The sequence below is a fragment of the Scyliorhinus canicula genome, chromosome 17 (assembly GCF_902713615.1).
Source record: "Scyliorhinus canicula chromosome 17, sScyCan1.1, whole genome shotgun sequence".
NCBI lineage: Eukaryota > Metazoa > Chordata > Chondrichthyes > Carcharhiniformes > Scyliorhinidae > Scyliorhinus > Scyliorhinus canicula.
The window spans coordinates 36,244,002-36,265,546 of record NC_052162.1 but is presented as its reverse complement, the minus strand read 5'-3'; the positions used below and the strand labels follow the sequence as shown (position 1 = coordinate 36,265,546).

Here is a 21,545-nt window from a genome sequence, read left to right as displayed (position 1 = left end):
TGTGGAGTCGGATGTGCCTACGGAGCAGAACGGGTCCTGGAGCTGCGAGCCGTGTCGGGAGTGACACCCCGGATGTGGACTTCCTGGGGAAGGCAAAAATACGTTCATGGGGTGTGTTGTTAATGGCGGGACACAGTAGTGACCGAATGGAGTGTAGTGCATCAGGGAGGACCTCCTGCCAGCGGGAGGCCGGAAGGTTCCTGGACGTAGGGCCTGTTGGATGGTCCTCCATACTGTGCTGTTCTCCCTCTCTACCTGTCCATTTCCCCGGGGGTTATAGCTTGTCGTCCTGCTTGAGGCGATACCCCTGCTGAGCAGTAAGTGACATAGCTTATCACTCATGAATGAGGATCCCCTGTCACTGCGTGATGTACCATCAATTGAACGCGAGACGAGTTGCTGAACAAAAGTATGGCTTTAATATACTAGATGTTAAGCCCTACGGTCAATTACAGTAGAAGGACGACCGCCGGGAGTACTGGGTATTTTTACCCCGCCCTGGAGTCGGAGTTAACTCAGCCTCTCGACCAATCGGGGAGCCGTCACATGACTGGTTTCAACCAAACGGTCGAGAGGCACATGACAGACCAGGGCCAATGGTAAGCTGGTGTTCTGCACCAATGGCAGGCAGCTATGCTAATCATACCACCACACTGTGGATGTAGGCAGGGAAGCCGAACAGAACAAAGGTTGTGTTGAGGGTTTTGATGATGGTGGCAGACGTCATGTTGGGGCATGGGATGGCGAAGGGGAATCTGGAGTACTCATCAACCACACTGAGAAAATATGTGTTACGGTCGGTGGAGGGGAGGGGCCCTTTGAAATCCACGCTGAGGCGCTCAAAGGGGCAGGAGACCTTCACCAGGTGCGCATGGTCCGGCCGGTAGAAGTGCGGCTTGCACTCCGCACAGACCTGGCAGTCTCTGGTGATTGTCCGTACTTCCTCGATGGAGTAGGGCAGATTGCGGGCCTTTATAAAATGGTACAAACGTGTGACTCCCGGGTGACAAAGGCTGTCGTGCAGGGTCTTGAGTTGGTCTACTTGTGCGCTGGCACATGTACCTCGGGATAGGGCGTCTGGGGGCTCGCTGAGCTTGCCGGGGCGATACATAATCTCGTAATTGTAGGTGGAGAGCTCGATCCTCCACCTCAAGATCTTATGATTTTTGATCTTGGCCCGCTGCATGTTATTGAACATGAAGGCTACCAACCGTTGGTCAGAGGAGAGTGAATCTCCTGCCAGCCAGGTAATGCCTCCAATGCCGCACAGCTTCAACGATAGCTTGGGCCTCTTTTTCGATGAATGAGTGCCGAATTTCTGAGGCATGAAGGGTGCGGGAAAAGAATGCCACGGGTCTGCCCGCCTGATTAAGGGTGGTGGCTAGGGCAACATCTGATGCGTCGCTCTCTACTTGAAAGGGCAGTGTCTCATCTACTGCATGCATCCCGGCCTTGGCGATATCGGCTCTGATGCGGGCGAAGGCCTGTTGTGCCTCGGCCGTCAGGGGAAAATAGGTGGACTGTATGAGTGGGTGGGCCTTGTCCGCATAGTTTGGGACCCACTGGGTGTAGTATGAAAAGAACCCCAGGCAGCGTTTGAGGATCTTGGGACAGTGGGGGAGGGGGAGCTCCATGAGGGGGCGCATGCGGTCGGGATCGGGCCATAGAACTCCGTGCTGGATCACATAGCCGAGGGTGGCTAAGCGGGTCGTGCTAAACACGCACTTCTCCTTGTTGTAAGTGAGGTTGAGGAGAGTGGCGGTGTGGAGAAATTTGGCAAAGTTGGCATCGTGGTCCTGCTGATCATGGCCGCAGATGGTGACGTTGTCTAGGTACGGAAAGGTGGCCCGCAAACCGTACCGGTCGACCATTCGGTCCAACTCCCTTTGGAAGTCCGAGACCCCATTGGTGACGCCGAAAGGAACCCTGAGGAAGTGATAGAGGCGATCGTCTGCCTCGAAGGCAGCGTATGGACAGTCCGATTTACGAATGGGGAGCTGGTGGTAGGCGGATTTGAGGTCTACCATTGAGAAGACCCGGTACTGTGCAATCTGATTGACCATATCAGATATGCGTGGGAGGGGGTACGCGTCGAGCTGCATGTACCGATTGATGGTCTTGCTGTCGTCCACGACTATTTTGTGTTTATCCCCAGTTTTAACTACTACCACCTGGGCTCTCCAGGGGCTATTGCTGGCCTCGATGATGCCTTCCCGAATACAGCCGCTGGACCTCGGACCTGATGAAGGTCCTGTCCTTGGTGCTGTACCGTCTGCTCCTGGTGGCGACGGGTTTGCAATCCGGAGTTAGATTTGCGAAGAGGGAAGGTGGATCGACCTTTCGGGTCGCGAGGCCGCACACAGTAAAGGGTGGTAGGGGCCCGCCGAATTTCAGGGTTAGCCTCTGGAGGTTTCACTGGAAGTCAAGGCCGAGTAGTAGGGCAGCGCAGAGGTTAGGGAGGATGTAGAGGCGGAAGCCGCTGAATTTTACGCCCTGGACCGTGAGTGTGACCGTCCAGTATTCCCGGATTGCCACCGAATGAGATCCGGAGGCCAGGGAGATTTTTTGGTTGGCAGGGTATACCGCGAGGGAGCAGTGCTTTACTGTATCTGGGTGGATGAAGCTTTCGGTGCTCCCGGAGTCCAGCAGGCAAGAGGTCACGTGTCCGTTGATTTTAACGCTGGTCGATGCGGTCGCCAGGTTGTGCGGACGAGACTGGTCGATGGTCACTGAGGGGAGTCGTGGTTGGTCGTCGCTGGTGTCAGATGATGGGGAGCCCAGGGGGCACAGTTCCTGGAACGCTGCCTGTGCCCATGTGTCGTTGGGGAGACAAGATGGCGGCGCCTGAAGATCTTGAGGAGAACAAAATGGCGGCGCCCATGGGCCGCACGTGGCGGGGGTTGAATAAGATGGCGGTGCCCATGGGCCGCACCTGTTGCACGCAGGGGATGATGGCGGCGCCCACTGGCCACGCGTGGTCTGAGGGGGAGAAGATGACGCCGCCCAATGGCCACACGAGTTCCAGAGAGGTGAAGATGGCGGCTCCCATTGTCCGTAAATGAGGGGGGTGGGGGCGATAGCGGCGACCACATGGGCCTGCCACATGCGAAATGCCCCTTCTTTCCACAAGCCTTACAAAGGGCAGCGCGGGCCAGGCAGCGTTGGCAGGGGTGTTTCTGCTGGCCGCAAAAGTAACATTGGGGACCCCCGGGGTTCGCTGGCTGGCGCGTGACGCAGGCGTATTGGCTGGCTAAAGCTCCCGCTGGGGTGGCCGTCTGTGGGATCCACGATGCGTAGGAGGGGTGGGCTGCACGGCTGTGGGTGTAGGCCTGAATGTTGCGCAAGGCGACCGTCATAGAGAGCGCCAGCTTCTTTGTCTCTGCGAGATCGACCATGGCCCCTTCTAACAGTTGCTGGCGTATGAGGTCCAACCCAATCCCCGTAACAAAAGTGTCCCGCATAAGGAGGTTTGAATGTTCGATGGCCATAATGGCCTGACAGTAACAGTCCCGGACAAGTGGGATTAGACCCGCCAGAAGTTTTCTGCGGACTCACCAGGGTGTTGAGAGCGAGTGGCAAGTACGTGCCTGGTGAAGAGCTTGTTCATCTTCTAAGCGTAATTTTCTTTGAGAAGCGTCATGGCTTCAGCGTAGTTTAGCACGTCCTGGATCAGCGGAAAGACGTTGGAGCTCAACCTTGAGTACAGTATCTGTATTTTCTGAGCCTCCGAGACAGGGCTTGGCGCCGAGTTGATGTCCGTCTCGAAACAAGCTGGCCAGTGCTGCAAGTCCCTTTTGGCGCCGCTTGATTGCGGATCCAGCTGCAGGCGAAGCGGCTTGATACGGAGGTCCATCTTTTGAAAATCTTAAAGCAATAAATTGATGCACGATCAATTGCACAAAGACGAGAGTTGAATACAACTGAGGCTTTATTGCTCTAAGATGTGTGGCCCCCCACAGCAGCTGGCTAAATGGCTGCAGCATGGAGGACACACGCATTTATACTCTGCCTACTGGGCGGAGCCAGCAGGCAGGGACTACCGACATACCTGTAGTACAGATCTTATCATACATCACCTAATACAGGTGCAACAGTGGGTTTACCACACAAGGTTGAGAAGGCGGGGCCTTCATGAATAATCTCAGCCGGTACGGGAATTGAACACGCGCTGCTGGCCTTGCTTCTCCTCACAATCAGCTGGCTAGCCAAGTAAGCTAAACCGGCTTGGCACTGGGCTGTAGATGGCATGGTCATGGTTAGGGGAGGAAATGAGGAAAAGGTAATAAGGGGGTATTTGAAACTCTCCTGAGGTGGTGGGGGGTTGTGTTTCTCCTCTGTATGTCACCATGCACTCAGCCTCAAGATGGGGAGGGGGTCAGGGGTCAAGTCCACATAGGGAATGGGGACATCAACAGTGATGTGTTCAGGGGAGAGGGGTGAAAGGTCCACTACGATGGCAATGAGGCCTAGGGTTACTGGGGGAGGCTGGAGAATCACTTGGAGGTTTGTCTGCACATCGTGAGGTTCCAGTAAAGTTGGAGGGAGCAAACACTGATGGGGGATGGTCAAAGAGTAGAAATGCAGCACCTCCATTTTGGGACCCCAAAGTTATCGTGCAGTTTAAAATCGAAACTGGGAAAAAATCTTCACAGGAGGGGTCTGAGAAAGGGTGGGAGGAGCATGGCAAGACTAAAGGACCCTTTCAGAGGGACCCTCAAACTGCTTAGAGTCACAACATTGAAATAGAGTCAGAGCTGGGAGTAAAGAATGCACCTTGAGAAACTGCAATTGGAATTGTACTTTATGAGAGACTGCAGTTGTCATTGACTTCAAAGTACAGTTGCCTCAGTTGAACTTTAACAGAGGGGAATGTGAGAATGGAAAATGCAGGCAGTTAGTAAGGAAACACAGCTGCCATGTGTCTGCCAGATCATCAATGAAAGCCTCTAATGCGTCATAGATAATGGGTCAAAGGGCATCCAGTCATTGCTGAAGTGCAAGTTGAGTTTGATCAGATTACCAGATAAGAGATTGCAGGAGTACTTTGGAAGGTGGCACATTTCATGAATGCATCCATACCTACTTTCAATGTTTGGACTGCTTAGGTACAGTACCCGCCACAGAAAAGTGGGTTTAGGACGTTAAGCATCAGGGTTGGTACCGTGGTCACCTACATCTGTCAGTACGTGCTTCACCTGAAAGGCTGTATCAGTGAAGAGCTAGTAGCACTAGATGCAACTCTGCAGAGTGAAACTGGCTTTCTGTTTGCCAGTTGGAGGCCTACTATATTTCCCCAGTATTCGTTAATCTCTTGCGTCTCTTAGTCTACAGGGAGAAGGAGGATTGAACAATGCAGCCTGTGCCCAATGCTGCCTTCTCAATGGCAGCAACCCAATTGAGGAAGATGAAAAGGGCCCTGTGTTGCCTAGCCGACCTCTGGTCCATGGTTCAGGGGAGCCCCAGCAAGACTCACAGGATGAGGAGGTTAGACCCCTCCCACAGAGGTCCCACAGACTCAGGGTCTCCCAAAGAATACTTTCCTATGTTGGGATGAGCGAGACACAATGGTGCACACATCTGTGCTTGTAAAGAGATGTGGTGGATCATATCTGCCACATTCTGCAGGAGAAGCTAATGCCCTATGCACATGGAACATATACCCTTGCCAGTGGCCCTGAAGGTCACCGTCTGCTCGATTATTTGGCAATGGATCATTCTAGGAATCCACAGGAGATCTATGCACCACCTCTCCTTTGTAATAATAATCTTTAGTACTGCTGCCTACAGCGCTGAGGACCCAGGTTCGAAGCCCAGCCTTGGGTCACTGTCCGTTTGGAGTTTGCACATTCTCCCCGTGTCTGCGGGGCTTTCACCCTACAACCCAAAGATGTGGTTAGGTGGATTGGCCACGCTAAATTGCCCCCTGATTGGGAAAAAATATAATTGGATACTCTAAGTTTATTTTTTTTAATTATTTTTTTTAAATAATAATAATAATAATCTTTATTAGTGTCACAAGTAGGATTACATTAACACTGCAATGACAATGCATGGGTGTCATGAGCTATTATTTGAGCGGTCACTCCTTATGGCAAAGCAGCTGGCTCTGACATCACTGAGGCACTTGGGAGTGATTCAGGGCGTAGACGTCATGGGTACTTTCAAGGTACCTGGCACCAACATGCATGATGTGCTTCATCAAGTGTGAACTTCACATACTAAAGAGCCTTACTGTAGAGGGCACCTGTCACCCCCTTGATATATTTATGTGTTAATGACATAATCATCTGGAGCACATCATGCACATTGGTGCCAAGTGCCTCAGCCCCGGCTGGTTGGCCGTAGGGGTACCCATTCAATCATGGCTTATGACACCCATGAATTGTCCTTGGAATGCCTCAGAGGCTAACGGTGCATAGCCCAACACAAGCCATCATATAGCAGGCCATTGGCATCCTGAAGATGCGCTTCCAATGTTTGGACTGCTTAGGTGCAGTATCGTCCACAGAGGGACTCCCACATCATTGTGGTCTTCTGTGCCATTCATAACCTGGCACTTCAAAGAGGGAAATTTGTTGCCAGAGGGATGCATGAAGGAGCTTGAGAGCTCCTCGGACAATGATGAGCTAAAGGGGCAGGAACTTGAAGGAGAGGATGAGGGTCAGCTTCCACATGAGGATATTATCAAAGAAGCACAAGTAGGCTTCAAATGAAGTTACTGTGAAAAGCCCCTAGTCGCCACATTCCGGTGTCTGTTTGGGGAGGCTGGTACGGGAATTGAACCTGCGCTGCTGGCCTTGGTCTGCTTTACAAGCCAGCTATTTAGCTCACTGTGAACGACATGTTCAGGCTGAGTTATCATGCCTCCATGTTTAGCAGTCAGTTAGCATATGCCGTCTGTCATAATATACACCAGTGCATGGTGCAGACACACACTGATGGACACACACAGGGACCAATCAACATGTACAAACACCGCAGCCAAAGGCAGAGGGCACCACGGTTCCCGCTCATTCTGAGTGCTGCCTCTGAGTGTAACAGGAACTCATCCAGCCCAGCACAGACTTACAACACGTGCTGAGAGAATCAACTGGTTCGGACAAGGCTTAGGTCTCTAGTTCAAGTTAGCATCATTTAGACCCACAGTCATCACGTGTTAGTTAGTTAGAAGTAGTTAATAAAATTGAGTTGAACCTTCATCAGTGTTGGAAGTGTCTGTTCATCTCTCAAGTCTACACTAGCCAACAATTCACCGTCGAGGCTGGCACATGAAGAAAAGTGATTTGGGCAAAAATGTTGGAGAACAAGCAGCACATTTCGAATGAGAAGTGAGGAAAATCAGAAGTGAGCAAGCCAGAAGAACAGGGGATAAAATCTAAACAACATTTTTTCCCAGTCAAATAGTGATTGTATTTTTGAAGATATAGAGCTGTAGTTTGTTTTAAATGACTGACATGGAAGTGTCAAAGATTGAGACAGATTTCATCATCCTGCCATGAATTTCAAATATTTAATTCAGTAAGGTTGATAGAATGCTGCCTGTGAGTTTGCATTACTCACTGGTATGACCAAGTTGTGATTGCTTTTTATCCCAGGAAAATAATTATGCCTTGAATTTCAAGCCAAAAGTTATAAAACCTTGTGTGCCGATTCTGTTTGTGTTGTTATTCATGGTCAAGGGGCAGGACTTTCCCATTGGCTGTAGTCTGAGTTGATATTGCTGCCAAATGTAAATTGCATTTTGTTCCAACCTACCCCACTTTCTCATTATATATAGTTCTGCCTTTATCCTTCCTGAAAATTGTGATTTGTACTCAAGCACTTGCTCCATGGTTGACAGACACACTGATAGCTCACAGAAATACCAATTCTTCATCTGCAAGCATGAACTATGAGTGACAGTTGGATCCGTGGCTACAACCATAGGCCTATCAAAATATAGCATTGTCTTGCCATCATCATCTCTTTCTGGAATGCTATAATATATTTCTCAATAAACAGCTCCCGGACCTTCATTTTTAAACTTTTGTTTAAAATGTCTGCTCATCAAACTGCCTCGGAGCTAGTTGATGCATTTGCAAAGCACAACTGGCTTCAGCACGTCTGATGAGGGAATTGAAACATCAGCCTAGGGTTCTGATACCCGTGCCAAAATGTCTGTCGGGAATTTTAACCTAAGGTCTAACGTAGCTGTGATTTCCCCTCAATCGGCAAATAACCTGTCGATGCTTACTGCTTAGATTCTTATTGAAAGAAAGAGCACTTGGAGGAGTGATCAGTACTCTGCTCTGCACTCCAGCAAGTAGCAACACTTTCAGAAAATTAAAAGGGAATTTTCAAAAATGACTACGCCAATAGTTATAATTCATATAGGAAGCTTAATATTAGGGAAGTTGATCATCTATTCATAACCGGCTGATCAGATTCTCAAAGTAATAGCCATAGAATAAACAGGGCTACTACAGCTGATGGAACGTATTGTGGAGAGGGGGAAGGGCGAGAAATTTGCAACAAACCGCTTGGAGCTTTGAGTGAGTCATTGGCTTTTCACGTTAACTGCATTCCCCCCCCCCCCCCCCCCCCCCCGCCAAAATATATCATTGTAGTTATGTGAGCTCCTAGATTTATTCCAACTGGTGATCTAAATAAGTACCTGTGTTATTAATATAATTGCATCTCCCCTCTCACTAGGTGATGGTGGCTATGCCAAAGATGCAAAGTTGAAAACTCCAACCTCCTTGGCCGTTTCTCCAGATGGCACATTGTACATAGCGGACCTTGCCAATATCCGAATCCGAGCAGTGAGCAAGAATAAACCCCGCTGCAGCCGCTTGAATATATACGAAGTTGCTTCACCAGCGGATCAAGAGCTGTATCTATTTAACATCAATGGGACCCACCTGAATACTTTGAACTTAATCACGGGAGATTATGTTTATAACTTCAGTTACACTAGCGAAGGCGATATCAGCACCATCGCTGGCAACAATGGCAATTCGCTACATATTCGAAGAGATGCAAATGGTGCACCTCAATGGCTTGTGGTGCCTGGTGGTCAGGTATACTGGTTAACTACCAGCAACAACGGGGCCTTGAAAAGGGTATCTGCCCAGGGCCATGACTTAGCAATGATGACATACCATGGCAACACCGGTCTGCTAGCAACAAAGAACAATGAAAATGGCTGGACAACAGTTTACGAGTAAGATCTTGTTACTGTTTCTCACATGATTGATTGCTGTTTATAAAATTTACTTGCGACAGTAAGTAGAGTTATAAAAGTTTGCACTGTTAAAAATATAAAGCTGCACCACAGATACTTGGGAATTAATTTTAAGCCAACCTACCTGGAATCATAGGGAAAGGGGCAGGATAGGGGACGATCTATAAAAGGGCACATTGTGCCTTACTGATTTGCACTGAGGTTCAGCTGGCCTTCATTTTAACTGCTCACTGCAGTGGGGTAGCTTAGATGTCTGTCAGGAGCCATATAAGCCACAGCAAATTGTCCTAATAATCTTTAATCTTTATTGTCAGAAGTAGGCTTACATTAACACTGCAATGAAGTGATGCACTATCAATTACAGCGAGATGAGAGTAGAATGTAATCGAGGCTTTATTACACAGAGATGTGTGACCTCCTACAGCAGCTGACGAAATGGCTGCTGTACGGGGAGCACACACATTTATACTCCGCTTACTGGGCGGAGCCAGCAGGCAGGGATCTACCCCCATACCTGTAGTACAGGGGCCTTACCGTAATACCCATATATACAATATAATACAACAGTGGTGACTACCACATGAAGTTACTGTGAAAATCCCCCAGTCACCTCAATCCGGTGCCTGTTCGGGTACACAGAGGTAGAATTCAGAATGTCCAATTCACCTAACAAACATGTCTTTCGGGACTTGTGAGACGAAACCTGAGCACTCGGAGGAAACCCACGCAGATACGGGGAGAATGTGCAGACTCAGCTCAGGCAGTGACCCAAGCCAGAAATCAAACCCGGGTCCCTAGTGCTAACCACTGTGCTACAGTGCCACCCTGTGAGAGTGGAACCTCCATTACACTTTAACCCAGGAAAGCCACTGCCAGGTGAATGCAAATCATTAAGCAAATTACTGCAGATGCTGGAAGTCTGAAATAAAAACTGAAAATGCTGGAAATACACAGCAGGTCTGGTAGCATCTGAAGGTGGAGAGAGACACAGAGTTAAAGTTTTAGGTTGATGGCCTTTTTCTCAGACCTGAAACATTAACTATTTTTCTCTTTCCACAGAGGAAATGCTGAGTATTTCCAGCATTTTCTGTTTTTATGCCAGAGGAATGTAGGTTGGAGGCTGTATTGAAGGACAAAGATCCTCCTCAAGATAGGTGTAAAAAGTTCCTTTACAGGGCCAGGGCTCCGTCCATGCTCCACGTGGATAGCTACGCACCTTCTCCCATGCCCCCTGTTATCTTTTCATAGCTTTAACTGTTGGAACTTGCCTATATTTGAAACTCCCAGTCCCGGTTCATCCATATCCTTCAGTGCCTCTTTCTAGTTTACTTTCCTAAAATGTGGGGCACAGTGGTTAGCACTGCTGCCTCACAGTGCCAGGGACCCGGGTTCAATTCCAACCCGATGTGACTGTGTGGAGTTTGCACATTCTCCCCACGACTGCGTGGGTTTTGTCCGTGTGCTCCGGTTTCCTCCCACAGTCCAAAGATGCGCAGGTTAGGTGGATTGGCCATGCTAAATTGCCCCTTAGGGTGTGGTTGCAGGAATAGTGTGGGGGATTGGGCCTGGGTAAGGTGGTCTTTCGAAGGGTTGGTGCAGACAAGATGGGCCAAATGGCCTCCTTCTGCACTGTAAGGATTCTATGTATTGGACCATTATTTTCCATTGCAGGACATCTATCTTACACCACCTGCCGTAAATCTGACTTGTCTTTGTATGTTTAAGCCTTCTAATTTGTGCATGAAAAATTGCTGAAAGTGCGGTCTCATAAAATCACAGCAAGAGTATCTGGGTCATGAGTGAATAGGTCAAGTAACTATCCATCACCTTAAGCAATCAGATTGAAGTATTGTGAAATTAACAGTGCCAGGACTGAGTTGGAAATTTCAATTTGAGGGGGTCAATTCAATATCAAATCAGGTTCAGAAAGAGAAAGTCAGAAAATGAAAAAAAAAAGGGAGAGGGAATGTGAGCCAAAAAAATAGAATTAAACAATATTGAAAGCAATCTTAAGTTTAACAGTTTTAAAATCGCTGATAACAATTAGAACCTGAAGGAATGATATTGTTCAAAGAGCAGTTGGACAGAACTGGATAAGGGTGAATTTTCTGAAGAGTATTTAGTTTGTATACATGTTTGTATGCCACAACCATTCAGCAACTCACACCATTCAGCATGCTCCAACAAGACAGCAAGGTGAGGTTTTCTAGAAGCCCAGACAGCAACTTTCAGATTTCCGCATTTTACAACATCAAATTATACATTTCTGTATCATTTATGTATAAATAACAGCAAGCACCATTAACCTTGCCATTATGTTGATTGGAAATTCTGGTCATTACCTCAAACTCATTCTCCTAAAATTGCATCTTTCACCTGTATATCATTCAGATAACCTGTCTGTTTCTTCATGATTTCTCTTGAAGTGTTCCTCACTGTATGAAGGGTACCTTCTATTTTCATATATTGAGCAAATTTTGAGAGCTTATCCCTGATGCCCAAATCCACTTCAAGCATATTTGCTGAGAGCAAAGGTGGATCAAGCCCTGACCCCTGGGATAAGCACTTTGAGGCTTCTTCAGTGTGAACTAAATCCTTTACCCTCATGCTTTATTTCCTGCCTGTCAATCAATTTTCTATCCTTGCTGTTCCATTTCCTCCGAGAAATTATGAGCAATGCTTTCCCAAGGGGCTGTGCCAAGGTACTGCCAGGGCATGTCCCTCTCTCCCCTGGGGGCTGTACTTACCAGTGCGCTCCCAGCAGGGTCTCTTTGTCTGGTTCCTGTTGCTCCAGACCAGTTTTAAACTTTGTCAATGTGGCGCCACATTGGCGAGAGGGAAGACCCCAATGTTGGGGGACGCTAGAGCAGGGAAGTCTGCTAATGAGATTTAAATGAGATTCCCGCCTCATTCTGTCAATTGCAGGAGGCAGACGATTGCATCGCGAGATCTCACTGGCGCGAATCTCGTTTTTGGCCTCTCGCAGGACTTTGTGCCCATGTCGCCATTTGCCGTGGGCACAAAATCACAGCCTCTGTCTTTTTTTGTGAGATGCCTTAACAAAGGCTTTACTAAATCATATCCATACTTTTGTTTAGTCATTCAGTCACTTATTCAAAGCCCCATTAAATATATCACAAGATCCTCGGCAATAAATCAGTGTTATTTGTCCATGTTATTTTTATGAGAATTGTCATATCATGCAGGATTCACCAGAGAGTCTCCACCCAATAATTCAGATGTTTTGGTGGTGAAATCAATTGACTTGAATGAAGCAAAAAGAAAATTTAGTTTGAATTGGATAATCTGAAAAGGAAAAACTCAGAGCGAGATTCTCTAGCCTTCCCATGGCATGTTTCTCAGACAGGAGGCGGCCTGTCTTGGCCAGCGGCAGGACCTCCTGGTCCCATCGCTCCCAATGGGATTTCCCATTAAATCCACCCCACGCCACCGGGAAACCCGCAGCAGGGATGCATCATCAGCGGGACCGGAAGATTCCGCTGGCGTGATAAGGCGGAAGACCTCATCGGTGTTTCTTTGCACGCTGACTTATAGCTGGTTAATTAAATAATTTATTCCAGTTAGGAAAATGTCTCATCTTCCTTTTCAATACTTGACAAAATGCTTGCTCTCTTTACATTTGGTTATGGCTGCTAATTCTGTGCTTGTGCTTTGCACTGCCAATCATCTGATACTTGGGCACTTATGCTTGAGGCTGTTGACTTTCTGACGCCCTGCAGTTCCTGCATAAGGCCTGTCAATCATCTGCTAATACTCAAGGTTATCAGTCTCCCACTGCTTCTCACTTGCTCCTTCACAGTCTCAGTAAAATACAACCTTATCCTTATAGCCAGCTCAGAATTTCCCCCGTCAGTAGCCTTTTTAACCATAAATGCAAAATAAATGTTGAAAATTATATTATGTTATTGCAAACAGGTCATCTGATTGGCACATGCAAATATGGAATTCAAATCATGCCATTTAAAAAACACTCATTAAGGGCAGGGGCTTGTTACAATTTGTTATATTACAAATGAGGTGCAATGTAATTGACTGAGGTAATTCCACATCTATTTCATCAGCTCCAAATGAGTGATTGAGGAGGAAAGATTCTTGGTAAACAGATTATTGTGAGAAGACTAAAACTTACTCTGAGAAAGAAAGAAACAATGAGGGCGATGTATTGACAAATTCAAGCAGAGTTGTGTGTAAATTGACAGCTATCTAAACGTCTGTACAACCAATTACCTGTGCTTGTATAACACCTCCTGATATATAGTTGGAAAAACAATCTACAGCAAAATCATCAGAGAATAAGAATGCAGCAGCTTATGGAAAGAAGTCAACTGTTGGGCAGTATTCGTGAGAAATGCTCCTGTTCCTTCTGAAACGACGCTATCCCTCAGATAAAGCACCATTGATATATCCTAAATAATCCAGATAGAAAATGCATCTATTTTTTCATAACTTGATTATCAAACAGATGCAGATCAATGATAAACAAACAGAGCAAAGTGTCATGCAGAGAGCACCTGCAATGTCACAACTGGTTTGGCATTTTAGTGTGGCCAGTCCACCTACCCAGCACATTTTTGGGTTGTGGGGGTGAGACCCACGCAGACACGGGGAGAATGTGCAAACTCCACAAGGTCAATGACCCAGAGCTGTGATTGAACCCGGGTCCTCGGCACCGTGAAGCAGCAGTGCTAGCCATTGCGCCACCGAGCCGCCCTGTCACAACTGGTTTGCGAGGGAGCTAATACACAACACAGATGATTCAGGGCAAGATTTAAGATCAGAATGATGAAAATAGGAGATGGAGGTGACACACAGAGCGAGTGTGACTCTGGGAATCAACTTGGAGGCACAGTGAAGCATTTTGGTTCAGATTGCACCGAGTAAAATACCTCAGATTCTGAGCACATCAGTTGGATATTAGTTTTGTTTTCTGAATTTTGAGTACCCAATTCACTTTTTCCAATTAAGGGGCAACTTAGCGTGGCCAATCCATCTACCCTGCACATCTTTGGGTTGTGGGGGCGGAACTCACGCAAACATGGGGAGAATGTGCAAACCCCACATGGACAGTGACCCAGTGCCGGGCTCGAACATGGGACCTCGGCGCCGTGAGGCAGCAGAGCTAACCACTGTGCCGCCATGCTGCCCTATGAGTTGGATATTATGGGAACAATATGAAAAAGAGCCTCTGTCAGCACTGCACAGGCTCATAGAAAGTTTGCACATTCTACTTTGGCTTACTTCAGCATGCCTGATGGCAAGTAAAGTTCAGCTGAACAAAAGCCATAAAGGTGGGTGCTTAATACACATTGAGCAGCCACAATCTGTAACCTTATGACGTGGCATATCCTACACTCTACCTTTACCACCAAGCCAGGGGATTAGCCCTTGTTCAATGAAGACTGCAAGAGGGCATTCCAGGAACAGCATCCGGCATGCTGAAAAATGAGATGTCAAACTGATGAAACTACAACACAGGACTACTTGTGTGCCAAAGAACATAAGCAGCAAGTGATAGACAAAGCTCAGCGATCCCACAACCAACGGATCAGTTCTAAGCTCTGAAGTCCTGCCACATCCAGTCGTGAATGGTTTTGGACTATTAAACAACTGACTGGAGAAGGAAGTTCCACAAAAACCCCCATCCTCAATGATGGAGGAGCCCAGCACATCTGTGCAAAAGGCAAGGCTGAAGAATTTGCAGTAATATTCAGCCAGAAGTGCCAAGTGGATGATCCATCACGGTCTCCTCCAGAGGTCCCCACCATCACAGATGCCTGTCTTTAGCCAATGCTATTCACTCCACGTGATATCAAGAAAAAAGCTGAAGGCACTGGATACTGCAACGGCTATGGGCCTTTTATATTCCATCAATAGTACTGAAGACGTGCTCCAGAACTTGCTGCATCCCTAACCAAGCTGTTCCAGTACAGCTGCAACACTGGCACCGACCCAGCAATGTGGAAAATTACCTGGTTGTGTCCTGTACACAAGAAACAGGGCAAATCCATTCCGGCCAATTACCGCCTGATCAGTCAGCTCAATCATCAGAAAAGTGATGGAAGGAGTCATCCACATTGCTAACAAGTGGCACTTACTGAGCATAACCTGTTCAAAGAAGCTCAGTTTGGGTTCCACCAGGGTCACTTAGCTCCTGATCTCATGACAGATTTGGTTCAAACATAGACAAAAAAGATGAACTCCAGAGGTGTAGTGAGATTGACTTCCCTCGATATAAAGGCAGCATTTGATCGAGAAAGGCATTAAGGAGCCCGAGCTAAACTGGAGTCAATGGGAATCAGGGGGAAAACTGTCCACTGGTTGGAATCATACACAGCACAGAGGAAGATGGTTGTGGTGGTTGAAGGTCAGTCAACATACTCCAGGGACATCACTGCAACACTTCCTCAGGGTAGTGTCCTCAGCCCAACCATTGGCACCCCTTCCACAAACATTCACACCCTCCATCACTGACTCACAGTAGCAGCAATGTGCACCATCTACAAGATGCACTGTAGGAACTCACCAAGGTTTCTTCAGCAGCACCTTCCAAACACATGACCACTACCGTTTCGGAGGACAAGGGCAGCAGGTACATGGGAACACCACCACCTGAAGTTCCCCTCCAAGTCACTCACCATCCTGACTTGGAAATATATCACCGTTCCTTCACTGTCGCTGTGTCAAAATCCTTGAACTCCCTCCTTTAAACACAGTGGGTGTTTAAACACCACATGGACTGTGGTTAAAGAATGCAGCTCACCACCACCTTCCCAAGGGCAATTAGGAATAGGAACAAATTCTGGCCTATCTAGCGAAGCCCACATCCCGGAAAAAAAATAAAATATTTTAAATGTTGCTCTTTCATGGGTGAGCGAGCTCATTTACGGACCTATTAGTGAATGTATTTCTCATTTACAAATGAACCCAAACTTTCATTTTCATGCATGCACGAACAGGCTTATTTCATGTTTGTATCACATGACTCGACCCATTTCTCATTTGGACCTCCTGTATTCAGACACATTTCCGCAAGCAGTCCCATTTAATGCATGTGCACAGTGGTTCCGTACTGCATTAGGTACAAGATGACAATTTAACTGAGTGATATGTTGGTGATTTTACCTCTTGCTTAGATTCAGAGATTGAAACAATCTTCCACTAAATCCAACACCTTTATTGAGAATATACAAAAAGAAATCAATTAAATCATACAGTTACCCCTCAGAGGTCAATCTGAGGTGACTCTAGGTCACTTGGGATTGATCTTTGACCAAGATCGTCCTGCTTGTTCACCAGGACTCTTCCTGTCGATACATTTCTTTTATCGTCTTTCCGGAGACCTGTTCTTCCATATGTATCTTCTGTCTTTTTCCATGAGTGTTCCTATGTGGAACTATTTCAGGGCTTGATAGAAAGAATACAGAATTCATGCAAATTCTCTCCTTGGTGCAGCTTGTTTAGTTGATTGCATGATTGGCTGTAGGTTGATTACTGTATTCCCAAGTTGTCTTCCCTTGATTCAGCTATATAAGGACTTCTTTTCCTCCTGTGATGACCTGTCCAGATTCAATCAGCCTGCGCTGATTTCAACCATTTTGCAGTATTCAATTCATCAGTATCACTGCAATTAACAAGTATCAATATGAGTAGCAAGTATTGCATCCATCCATTCTGCACATAACAAACACTGCTGTGAACTTGTAGCCAGTACATTAACCCTTTCCTTACACTTTCAGATTTTCAAATCTGATTGAGTATATTCAGTTCGTTGTGAAATTTAGAGAGTACCTGATGTGTCCCAATTCCTGACATTGCTGGTGAGCTGCCCAGACCTGGGGCCCATACATGTCCAGTCACTAATAGTATTAGTCTGGGCCAGTCTGTGCTCCACCTTTGCCTGGGTAGATGGGCTGTTGAGTCCTGGAGGAATTATGCTTCCAGTCCTTCCAGCCCCTGATACCTCATCAGGAGAATTAGCAGAGATTAGTATTGCGGAAGCATCTTGCCCTGAGTGCAATTTTTATCTCGAACAGTTATAAATAAATCCTTAATAAAGTCTGAAAATAAATTAACTGGAATATTGGAGAATTAATTTGTGTCAGCCCTGTGTTCCACAATCATTTTGCCATTAATTTTTATGTTTTCTTTCCAATCTATTTCCATTTCATCCTCTAATTAGCATGTGATTGAGATTAACCTTGCCCCTTCGTTACCATGTTGCTGCAATAAAACAGCTGAAAACCTGATACCACAGTTACCTGGATCCATTATCTTAGGTATAAAAGATGGACTGATTTTCAACCGGGCACAGCAGCCTGGTCACTTTACACTGCGAAAGGTTGAAATAAATCTGACTGCAACAGCAAATATCCAATTTTGCTTCAAGCGATGTGCTTTTCATAGATTTTTCCATTTGTTTCTGTGCTGCATTTGCAAGTACGGTGGAGCAGTGCACCCTCTACTGACTTGTATTCCACATGGAAACTGGACTTGTTAATATTTCTGTGAAGCGAGTTTGAACGTTTTGGCCTGATTTTGCGGTCAGTGGGTAGAGTGGCTGTTTAGCTCACTGGGCTAAATCGCTGGCTTTGAAAGCAACCCAAGGCAGACCAGCAGCACGGTTCAATTCCTGTAACAATCTCCCCGAACAGGTGCTGGAATGTGGCGACTAGGGGCTTTTCACAGTAACTTCATTTGAAGCCTACTCGTGACAATAAGTAATTTTCATTTTCATTTCAAGTGACCGTGCTCGCCACTCAACGTAAAGATCTAATGATCTCTGTGGCCTGTATATTGATTTGATTATGATACCAGCTCTTGAGAACCAAAGTGTCCAGTGACCATGTTACCTCCAAGCAGGCTGAGCAAGTAATTAAAATAATTCTCACAAACAGGAAAAGCCAAAGTAAAATAGATGAATGATCGTTTACTTTTCAAGAATTTTACAGAGAGTGAAATAAAGATTACGGTGGAAGCTGAAATATCATCAACCTTTTTTAAAAATGTAACAATCGAAGGAATATTTTTATTGTGGGAAAAATTCTGTCAAAGCCAGAGAGATTTTTCAGCAGCAATCCAGATTTAGTGGATCATTAAATCCCAGTGGCACTGAGGTGGAACTTCTGCAACGAGTTTTACAGGGAATCCAATAAGATAAAAGGTTGAAGTTCACATCAATTCAGTGTTTTCTAAGATCAGCCCATCCATCCTGCTAATGCTACCCCCCCCCCCAACCAAAGCCCCAACTCTTCCGTAAGGGAGTCCTCAGGCACCCCCCCCCCCCCTCTTGCGGGCAGGGCACCCCCTGGGCCTGATCTTGTGCACTGGCACAATACCAGCCTGGCAGCTTGGCACTGCCAGCTTGGCACCACCCCTGCCAGCCTGGCAGTGTCACCTGGGCATGTTGGCAGCACAAGGCTGGCACTCAGGTGGCACTGCCAGGGTGCCAGGTTGGCAGTGCTAAGATGCCCAGGTATCACCACTAGTGCCAGGGTGCCACTCTTCCCGAGGGCAACCACCTGGGGGCCTCCGATACCCGAGGGAGATGCTCCCAAGTGTTGTTCTGTCTGGTGCTCGTTTGTGGGGACCAGTACTGAATGGCGCTCATTTATGATCTTTGAGGCGAAGGGGCAAGATCCCAACAGCTCGGGTAGATCAAGCGAGCTGCATATTAGAGTGAGACGAGCTATCCACTCTAATATGCAGATTTGCCAAATATTTATCCCGCCCACAATGGGCTGGATTCAGATCACGGCATCTCGTGAGATCCCGTCACATTCGCGAGGCATGGCAAGCCCGGTAGATCCCAGATGAAGCCTCTCCCGGCATCTACCGGCCGCACCACGCTCCTGTTCACCTGAACAGGGGCAAGATGCAGCTGGTAGCTCGTAACATGCAGTGGAGAGTGGGATTTCACTGACTGCAACTTCTGGATCTCCGCATTTAACTGCACATGTGAAGATGACATAAGTTGTCGCTTTTAGAGAAATGGCAGCAAAATGCAGATAGTGTTGCGATCATTACAACCTCAAAACCTGGGTCATTGTGATTATTGTTTCACGTGGCTCATTTAAAAAGTGAGACAGCAAATGAAAATAGACAAGAAATATGCACAGGTATACCAATTTTGCAACATAGATGGATTAAAAGTTTCTAAAATAATTTCCTCATTATTAGCATTAAAACTTGCTCAAACGTACCCCTGTCTAAAGGATCTACAAAACCTCTGGTTTACGCAAATGCATTTGGGATACATTTTAATAATACATCAGCTGAGTACAGACTGATTTCTTGAGAGGTATACTTGATTGTCTTTGATTGAGAGCACTTGAGTTTGGTGGTAGACTGATGGCACATTGGAATAAATCACAGGCGGGTGAGCAAATGCAGAAACAACAAGGGGGGCAGGATTCTCTGTATCAGAGATTAACTGCTGATGTCAGGACTGAATCGCAGGATGTTCTACAGTCCCGATGGAGGCGCTGGTTCAGAGCCATTCAGGACATGCTAATGTGTCAGCATCGGCGCCTCATGGAACTACTGCGTTTCCAAAAAAAAAAGAAAAATGAAAAGCAGGCATGTGTGTGATTCACGTGGTGCTGGCTGTCCTTGGTCTGTCACAGAGGGACCTGGCATGGTCACTGAGTGGCGTGGCCCAGTTCCCGAGGGATGTGGCCTAGTCTCTCTCCTCCATGGCCATGAGCATTGAGACCCTGGTCGAGATGAGAGTGGGCCTCCAGGACTGGCAGCGAAAGTTTGCTCCGGCCGTGCCCCCATCCCAAGGAGAAATCCAGGGCCATCGGGCATCCCGAGGGAGGAGAAGGTGATGCATCCCGTGTTGTTAACTCCCGCAGCAGAGGTGCTGGAACACCCGCAGCACCTCTGAATCCTCCGCACCTGTCCCTGGCACATCCGGTGGGCAGCAGGCAGAGTCGTACCATGCCACCCATGACACCCCAAAAGATTGCCAGGCCCATGCATGCCCGGTCACTCCAGAGGACGGCCACCAAAGGGGACCCAGGTCGCACGGCGAGATACAAAACCAGCTGCCACCACTTCCAATGTACCACCTGGGTACCCACTAGAAGGAGCATTAGGGCACGTAAGCTCAGAAATTTAGACACCAGTTAACTTGGCACGGGTGAAGCACATAGGTTAGCGATAGGGGTTGGGACACAATACTTGTATATATCACAATCACCTGGTCACCGATGTTCTGCACTGCTTTGGTCTTTGATAAAGGGTATGAGGGATGGGCTGGGCCGGGATCAGAGATTGTGCCAGGTGGAGGGGTAGGGGGCAGAAGTCCAGTGGTGTGGGGTGCAGCTGATGGAGGTGGACACAGACCAGGATCCCCAGGGCAGTCGTAGGCCACCACCGGAGTCAGGGGTTCAGTGGGCCATGAGATGGAATGACCAGCACGCAGGCATGGATTGCCCAGCGTGGCTGAGGGCAAGAGTCAGACCTAGTCAAACGAAGCGGAGCACCCCTCTGCTGCACGATGTTGTGAAGGATGCAGCAGACTACCACAATGTGGGAGACCCTCCTAGGGCCGTATTGGAGGGCCCTTCCCGAGGGGTCCAGTCTCCTGAACCGCATCTTGAGCCCGCCAATGCACCGTTCCATCACACTCCTGGTCACTGCATGGGTGTTATTGTAGTGCTTCTCCACATTTGGTGTGTGGCCTCCGGATAGGCGTCATCACCAACAGCAGGTAACCCCTGTCACCCAGGAGCTAACCCCTTCCCCGAGAGAGTGCCTTGAAGGTGTTTGGAAACATTGAGTGTGCCTGGGTGAAAGCATTGTGCACGTTGCCTGGGTATCGGGTGGAAAAGTGCACATTGTGCAGCTGGTCGTCACACAGCAGCTACACATTGAGGGAGTGGCCCACCTGATGCCAACCACTCTCGGTTCGATATAAAATCCATTTTCTGCAGGGAGTGAACGACAGACATGTTAGTACGGTGAGTCCTCCCATGTCCAACCAGGTCCAATGGGCCATATGGTGACCCTGACTTGCACTGCAGCCTCTGCCCCTGCTTGTCCCCTCCTCATTCCCACTCCGGGCAGTTCCCATTGACACATTGCCCTGGCCCTGGTGCCTGGCACCGTGGAGCCTCTAACCTGCCATCTGTCCCTGCCGGCTGGTTCTAACAATGCTAGCAGTACGCTCTGTGGCTCCAGTCCTGAACCCGCCTGTGGGGTCTTTTGGGGGCTCCTATGTGGGTGGGCCACGTGATACCTCACCAGCAGGGTGACATCAGATTGTGGGGAGGGGTAGGTGCAGTACACCCAGCGCGTC

At 47.7% G+C, this 21,545-nt stretch overlaps 1 protein-coding gene across 5 annotated transcripts in view; it reads left to right on the top strand.

Annotated features, from left to right (window-relative positions):
• The window catches only part of tenm1 (teneurin transmembrane protein 1), a 1,865,819-nt gene that overhangs the window by 1,760,816 nt on the left and 83,458 nt on the right, over window positions 1–21,545 (top strand). For all 5 annotated transcript variants that reach the window (XM_038774907.1, XM_038774908.1, XM_038774910.1 and 2 more), the window contains one exon: window positions 8,692–9,202. In XM_038774907.1, coding sequence (XP_038630835.1) covers window positions 8,692–9,202 — 511 coding nt within the window. The remainder of the gene's footprint in view (window positions 1–8,691; window positions 9,203–21,545) is intronic.